At 38.1% G+C, this 8,227-nt stretch overlaps 1 protein-coding gene across 1 annotated transcript in view; it reads right to left on the reverse strand.

The window, feature by feature from the left end:
- IAPP (islet amyloid polypeptide) overlaps positions 1-5,666 on the reverse strand; it is a gene marked incomplete at its 5' end in the record, with an annotated part of 432,665 nt that extends 426,999 nt beyond the window's left edge. Inside the window, one exon of the mRNA XM_084766284.1 lies at positions 5,587-5,666. Within this exon, the coding sequence (XP_084622410.1) occupies positions 5,587-5,666 (80 nt within the window). The remainder of the gene's footprint in view (positions 1-5,586) is intronic.
- Between the last annotated feature and the right edge of the window lie 2,561 nt (positions 5,667-8,227).

The following is an 8,227-nucleotide window of genomic DNA, read 5'->3' on the forward strand; positions in this document are numbered from 1 at the left end:
AAGTTTGCGGAGGACCCCAGGGCCCAGACTCGCCTGTAGTTTTCCAGGACCCGCTGACACCACATGCTGGCGAGGGTGTGGAGAAAGAGGAACCCTCCTTCATTGCTGGTGGGAATGCAAACTAGTACAACCACTTTGGAAAGCTATCTGGCACTTTCTCAGAAAAATGGGAATAGGGCTTCCTCAAGACCCAGCTATTCCACTCCTTGGAATATACCCAGAAGATGCACTACCACACAACAGGGACATATGCTCAACCATGTTCATAGCTGCCTTATTCATAATAGCCAGAACTTGGAAACAACCTACGTGTCCCTCAGTAGAAGAATGGATAAAGAAACTGTGGTACATCTACACTATGGAATACTGCTCAGCTATTAAAAACAAGGAATTTCCAAAATTTGTGGACAAATGATTGAACTAGAAATTGTCATAATGAGTGAGTTCACACAGAAGCAAAAAGAGCTAAATGGTATATATTCACTTATATCGAGACACTAATCCAAGGTGTACGTCCCCATGAAAAACTGTACCTACTGGGAAAGTGGGTAAGAGGGGAGGACATCCTATTGAGACTTTAAGTCTGTTTGTGTTTTCTAATTGTTACTAAACTTATAACCCTGGGCATGTAATGAAAAATCAAACAGATACTCTACATCACTTGGATAATCATTTTTCTGTCTCTGTTCTGTGAAATGTTTATAAAAAACCTAACTGCTTCAGAAATAGTTTGATTATGAGAAGTCAGAGGTACCTTAGAGGACTGATTGCTAAACAGTCAGAGCTGGTAAATTCCCTTGACTGCTGTGTGTGACTCACTCCCTCTCCTCGTTGACTCCTTATCCTCTCTGATGGCTACCCTGTCAGCAAACACCCTTCACTCTCCTCTTTATGCTGGGCATGGCCCATAGAATGGCCACCCTCTCTCATCTGGTAACTGAACAGGGACCCACCTCACCCCCAACAGAGACTCATAGAGGTAAGCCTACATGAGGCAAAATAGGATTTCACCGAAGTGCTTTACAGGCCCTTGGGTAATAAATAGAGCAGGTAGAGAGAGGTGAAAAGGCAAGAACTATAAATAAGTCTACTTGTGATAAGGATAGGACTTCACCAACGGCTTCCTGCTGCCCCTAGGTAAGAAATGGAGCAGATAGAGACAGGCAAAAAGACAAGAGCTATTAATAAGTCATTGGCCATAAGGAGTCTAAAGGAAAAAGACTCTTTATAGATATAATACAGCATACTTTAACAAAAAGGGGAATCAAAGTTAGCACTTCCCAATCAACTGCTTTCTTAAAATTTGCACAGAAATATATTCCATGGATCCTGCACATGGGACTTTGGATTTAGAAACCTGGGATACACTAGGAGCCATTTTAGGCAAGCTTTAGATGCTGCCAAGCAACAAGAGAAGGAAACCTTGCCCTGCTCCTCTGCAGGAAAAGTCAAAAGTCAAAAGAGAAACTACTTCACCATTAGTTCAAAGACTAAACATAGGTCCCCCACTATATGCCATTTCTCACAAAACTTCTAAGATCGAGAGTGAAAACAATGAGGATGAAGATGAGGGTGATCTACTCTCTCCCAAGAAGGAGACATATTAAGAGGAAGAGGCCACAAAACTCCATAATTGAGATTGCTCTCTTTTGATATCTAAATCCCAGTCCCAGGCTAATGAGTCTAAAAAGGGTATAATCCCTGTTTTTTTTTTTTTTACTAGGAACTAGAGAGACTCTTAAAGAAGCTAATCATTAAGAGAAATGATTGGCTACTAACCAGTTATTTTTGATGATGAAAGGGATGAGAAACCTTCATGGGAGTTTACCCTATAAACTTTAAAAAGAAACTTAAGTAGGCTACTTGAAATTATGGACCCACCTATCCACATACAATTACTTTAATGGAAAGCTTGAGCAGTAGATCGATGGCTCCATATGAATTAGCAAGAAAGGAAACTACCTTACAAAAAAAGTTGGCAGGAGAGGGACTAGGATGACTCTGGATATGTTAATGGGAAGTGGAGTCTGGATTCTAGTTAAAGATCAACCACATCTTACTGGACAGGGTCTCACCAAATATTCAGCTACCACTGTAGCAGCACCGAGAAGGCCCCCTTCCACTGATGTTAAGACAACAGCGTTAATTAATATTAGACAAAGGGCTGATGCACCTTTCAAAGTTTTCTTATCCCTGCTGATGAAAATATCCCTGTGAAGAAAACAGTTCCTCAAGATGAAGCTGTGCAAATTATTATTAAACAGCTCACTTTTGAGAATGCAAAACTCTGCTTGCCAGAAAAGACTAATTAGGAAATCAGGAGATCTTAATCAACTTGTTAGAGTATGTTCTGAGATCATCCCTTCCTATTTACAAGGAGTTAATATTTAAAAGGTCAGGAAAACTATGCCCAACAAAGGAGGGAAAAAGCATGTTTTTAGTGTGACCAATGAGGTCATCTTACTAAGAGACTGTATAAAGAAAGAGAGAGAGAGAGAGAAAAAAAGGATTCACACTTGAGGGACAGCCCTGAGCTCTAGCAGAATGCCATAGACAAATATAACTTTCATTAATAAGCCCAAAGCAACATGTCCTAGATGTCGAAAGGGCCTTCACTGGATAAGATAGTGCTATTTCAAATATCATAAGGATGCAACATTGCTCCTTTCTATAAGGACACAAGGAGAAAGACCTAGCTCTGCTAATGAGAGGAATAGGATCCCAGTACGCCAGCTGGGAAACTGGGTAGTGGGCCAACCCCAGGTGCCTCAAATTATAGGGGTCTCACAAAACCGTTTTCTCAACCACAAAGTGTCCAACAACTCCTTCACACTACCCCAGGAAGTGTAGGATTGGACCTCAGTTACACCATCCCAGAAATATTAACCTCAGATTCTACCATAACTTGTACACGCTGGGGGGTTTCCTCACTCTGTCTCTGGGATTTATTCTTGGAAGAATCTCTACCTCAGTATAAGGAATTGAGGTCATTCTAAGGGTAATTGCTTCAGATTGTACAGGAGAGATCAAAGTTATGCTTCAGGGACAGGGAGTTGCACAATTGCTCTGTAAAAATTTTTAAATTAGTTTAATAGATACAAATATTGTTACATATGAATAAAATAAACTACATGCAGCAGGAAGAACCACGAGACAATCAGGAATTGTATAAATGTTACATTCACAGTCATTTGGCTATTTTTATTTGTCAAACTTTAAGAAAGTATCTTTCCTATCATGTAGGATCTAAATTTCTGAATGAAAATCAATATCTATCATATCTCATCTCTATTAACTTAAAATATGTATCTTGATCTAAAAATATCTTAACCCCTAACCAACTAAGCTTAATTGTAAGACTAAACTATCTGGTCTCCAACTTCATCAGAGACTTGAGAAGGGATTTAAATACCTGGATGAACCAGAAGTGAAGGTTAGCAGCTTCCAAACTGAAAAAAAAAATGACTGAGACAGTTTACTTCCTGAACAGTCACCCAACACTCTCTATAATGTTGGAGCATCATCTTTGGCCTTCTAGTGCAATCTCTGACAGACTTATTTGCAAGGCAGGGATTATTGAGGACTTGCTTACCCTGTCTTAGCAGAGTTTGGCCGCTGACTCTGCCTGCATCTAAGCTCACCCATTTTTAGGCAGAATTCTGTCTGTGGCAGAAACAAGGACATTTTTCCCAGTAGCTTGTTTGCCACATTTGAAGCCAATCCCATAAGGAGGTTCATTAATGCTGATCATAGATACAAGGACTGATGTGTCCTGTTTTGCTGGAAAAAAATTTGCCATCCTCTTTGCAAACTTAAAATACCCCATCCACTTTAATTGGCTTAGGAAAAAGTGCCAATGTGGCAGAAAATGCTCAGATTTTAACATGGTCAGATGAAGAATCTTCTGCTTTCTTTTGTCCCTATGTGATTCCATCTCTATCTTACACATTATGTGAAAGAGACATTTTGAAACAGATGGGAGTTCTTTTGATAAGTCCAAATGATAAAGTTGCTGCTCAAATGATAAAAATGAAATTTGATCCCAATAAGGGACTAGGGAAAAAATAGTTATGGTATCACAGAACCCACAAAACCTAAGCAAAATCAAAATAGACAAGTATTAGGATTTGATAAAAAAAATCTTTTTCTATGGGCCACTATTGAAATAGCTGTTGACTCCATTACCTGGAAATTTGAAAAAAAAAATACCTCAAATAGTCTTAGCCTTTATCAAAAATTTGTAAATATGGCTTTACAAAAATCAGAGATTAATACTCACAGGTTTATTTGGTTCACTTTATTGATGATATCCTCATGTCTCACAAAGACAGCGGCTACCTAGAAGATGTATTACAACAACTGATTTTTCAGTTGTCAGCCTATGGGCTTAAGTTGGCCTCAGAAAAGTTGCAGGCACAACTTCCATTTAATTATGCGAGTCATATTTTAAGGACACAAACAGTGACTCACTAGCCTTTAGAATTAAGCCTAGATTTAACATTTAACAATGTTAAATGATTTTCAGATACATTTAAGGGATACAAATTGGATTCATCCTATTAAAAGATGGCCATTACTGAGCTTAATTCTTTGTTTGACATGCTGAGGAGGGAACTCTCCTTGATGCTCTCTCCCTTAGAAGGCAAAACAAGCTCTGCAATTAGTACAAAAAGAGATTTCAAGCCAACAATTAGAATGAATTAATTATCGACAATCTTGGGATGCGCCTAGCAAAATGGGCCACTTGAATGGATTCATTTACCTGTGACAGCTAGAAAAATTCTTATTTTATATCCCTCTTTAGTGCCTCTTTAATCCTTAAAGGGAGAACTCAAAGTAAGGAAACATCTGGTTAAAATGTTTCTATTATTATTATTATTCCTTATAATGCCTAAAGCTTAATCACCTTTTTTTCTTTTCTTTTTTCTTTTCAAGACAGGGTTTCTCTGTGTAGACCTGACTGTTCTGGACTCAATTTGTAGACCAAACTGGCCTTGAACTCACAGTAATCCACTTGCCTCCGCCTCCTGAGTGCTGGGATTAAAGGCGTGTGCCACCACACCCAGCAAATCACCTATTTTCAAAAAAAGGTTTTTTGAGGCAGGATTTCTCTGTGTAACAATCCTGGCTGTCCTAGACTCACCTTTGTAGACCAGGCTGACCTTGAACCCACAGCGATCCACCTGCCTCTGTCTCCCGAGTGCTAAATCACCTTCTTATGCATGCTGAATCATGATATATATGCTTAATTAATTTTATAGAACAAATACTACACCGTCATCTAATACATCCTATTTTAGACTTCCTAAAATAACATCCAACAATTTTCCCATCAAGGGTGTCTCAGGAAACCTTACCACAGCTGCCTCCCATAGTTTTTATCAATGGCTCATCTAATGGAACATCTATAAAATAATAGATCAAGAGACTCACTCATGGATGACATGGGGCAACTCAGCCCAGAAAGTTGAATTAATTGCTATAATCTCTGTCTTTTCTGATTTAAGGGCTGTTAGTTATGCAGCAGTGCTGAAATATAATTTCCTCACACTTTTCAAAAGAAGTAAAGATCCTCAGGGTACCAACCTTCCCACAGGTGTAGCTTTCAAGTGGTTTAGTGCCACAGAGAGGATGAGGAGGGCAGCTGGCAGCTTTGAGATGCACATCACTCTCAAGTTCCCTGAAAAGAGAGAGCATTGAAGTCAAGCTACTTCCTTCAGTTGTGATTAATGCAATTTAAAATTAGAGCCTCAAAAGAAAATTCAAAATATATTTTTACAAGGATCTCTGTTATTTTACTGATGCTTGGCAACATTGAAATAGTTAAAAAAAAATACTGAATTTCATTTAAAAAAAACCCGAGAATTTATGATATACTATTCTTTTACTCATTGCTGAAATAAGTGCTACAGGTAACACTAAGATTGCTTTTCTTTTACTAAGTAATATCTTCCCAAGCACAGCATGTCCTTAACCTTACAGTGGTAAGTGTCAGCAGTGCCAGAAAATTCTTTGACAGCCAGAAGCTTCAGGAACTACAGCCCAAGCCTGTATGCATGGCTTGGTAACTTACAATCTGGCTCTTATCTATCCCTGACTTTTTTAGCTCTGTCCCCAGACAGGCTCTGCCATTAATTTCCATCCTGTAGATGAAAAGTGCTTCATAGGCAACCAGAGGAGGTGGGCCACCATCACATTAACATGTGGGTAAATATTAGCAAATCACAGTCTGTGTGCCTTTGTGTGGTTAATGGTGCATCAGGGGCAGTAGCAGTTTGGAGTTTCTATTATTGTGAATAAAAGTGAAAACTTCAACAATTAAGTGTATCAATAAAACAATAATTTATGGAAGAGTTATAACCAAGGACACTAAGATATATTTTGTAATACCACAGTGAGAAGTATTTTTAAAAGTAAATAAAAAGGAAAGCTAACTGGACTCGGTGGATTTTTTTTTAAAAAAGGAGTACAGGTATTTAGGAGGTAGTACATGAAGTGAGGGGTAGTCTGGGAGGAGAAGGAGGGAAGGGAGTGGAGGATGGATTAGATCAAAGCATATTGTATAAATGTATGAAGTGCTCAAGGATAAAAATAGATATTTAAAAAGACAGCAAGTGTTATTTATAATGATCCAAGGAAACAGCAAAAGTGTAAAATCAACAATTTTATATCTAAATATCAGAAGTTAGAGACACCTCATTGTACATAGGCACACAGAGTTTAATTCCTTCCTTATTTATTTATTACTTAGTGCACGTATGTGTACATATTCAAAACTACAGTGTGCATGTGGAAGTCAGAAGTACAGTGCTCTCTCCCACCATTAGGTTCTTAGCAATGGACAGCAGGTCCTCACAATGGTCAACAAGCATGGACCCTCCAAGCCACCCTTCCAGTATTACCTGAGCACCATCTAACGCATTCTCTTCTTACTTTCATTTCCTCTCTACTGTAGTTTGATGTTGGCAATTGAATGGTCTCAGGTTTCCTTATTTTGGCAAAGATGCTTCTCATGTGAAGTTGCTTCATAACCAGTCACACCAGGTGACCTATAATATCAGTTCAGAGGTTGAGATTACCCCGAAGAACTATTACCTTGACTACTAAGAACTTGTTACTGCAATTAATAGTTACAGGTTTCCACAGACTTTGCCAATGATTGCCTGAAAGCACTGTGCAACTGAGAATGGAAAATAGAGATGGATGAGTTACGTGATTTGTTTATCATTTATTAGCTGAGATTTTTAAATAGGTAGACTATCCCTCCTTATCTGTTGCACTACATTTAGTCAGGTTAAAACAAATCCAAAGTATTATTTGATTTCTCTTGTTGGACAGTTTGAGTAAAGCTTGAGATCAGGTATGGAGATTTCTCTGGAGGATCTTTTATTGTACAAGATTGTTTTTAGCTATTCTGGGTTTTCTTCCATATGAACTTGAGAATTGATCTTTCAATGTCTTTTAAAAATTGTGTAGGTATTTTGATAGGAATTGCATTGAATCTGTAAAATTGCTTTTGGTAAGATGGCCATTTTTACTATGTTAATTCTCTTGATGTATCAACAAGAGAGATCTTTCCATCTTCTAATGTCATATTCAATCTCCTTCTTCAGAGTTTTGAAATTTTTTTCAAACAAGTCCTTTATTTGCTTGGTTAGAGTAACTCCTAAATATTTATATTGCTTGTGGCTAATGTGAAGGGTGTAGTTTTCCTAATTTCTTCCTCTGCATGATTGTCATTTGTATATAGGAAGGCTACTGACTTTTTGACTTTATTTTTTATCCAGCCAATTTGCTGAAGGTGTTTATCAGCTGTAGGAGTTCTCTGGTGGAATTTTGGGGGTCACTTATGCACACTATCATATCATCTGCAAATAGGGAAAGTTTGACTTCCTCCTTTCCCATTTGGATTCCCTTGATCTCCTTTTGTTGTCTTATTGCTCTGGCTACAACTTCCAGTACTATATTGAAGAGATATGGAGAGAGTGGGCAGCCTTGCCTTGTTCCTGATTTTAGAGGAATTTCCTTGAGTATCTCTCCATGTAATTTGATTTTGGCTATTGGCTTGCTATATATAGCCTTTATTATGTTGAGGTATGTGCCTTGTATGCCTGATCTCTCCAAAACTTTAAACATGAATGGGTGTTGGATTTTATCAAATGCTTTCTCTGCATCTAAGGAGATGATCATGTATTTTTTTCCAGTTTGTTTATATGGTGGATTGTTG

Source organism: Acomys minous (assembly GCF_964271855.1).
Source record: "Acomys minous genome assembly, chromosome: 17".
NCBI lineage: Eukaryota > Metazoa > Chordata > Mammalia > Rodentia > Muridae > Acomys > Acomys minous.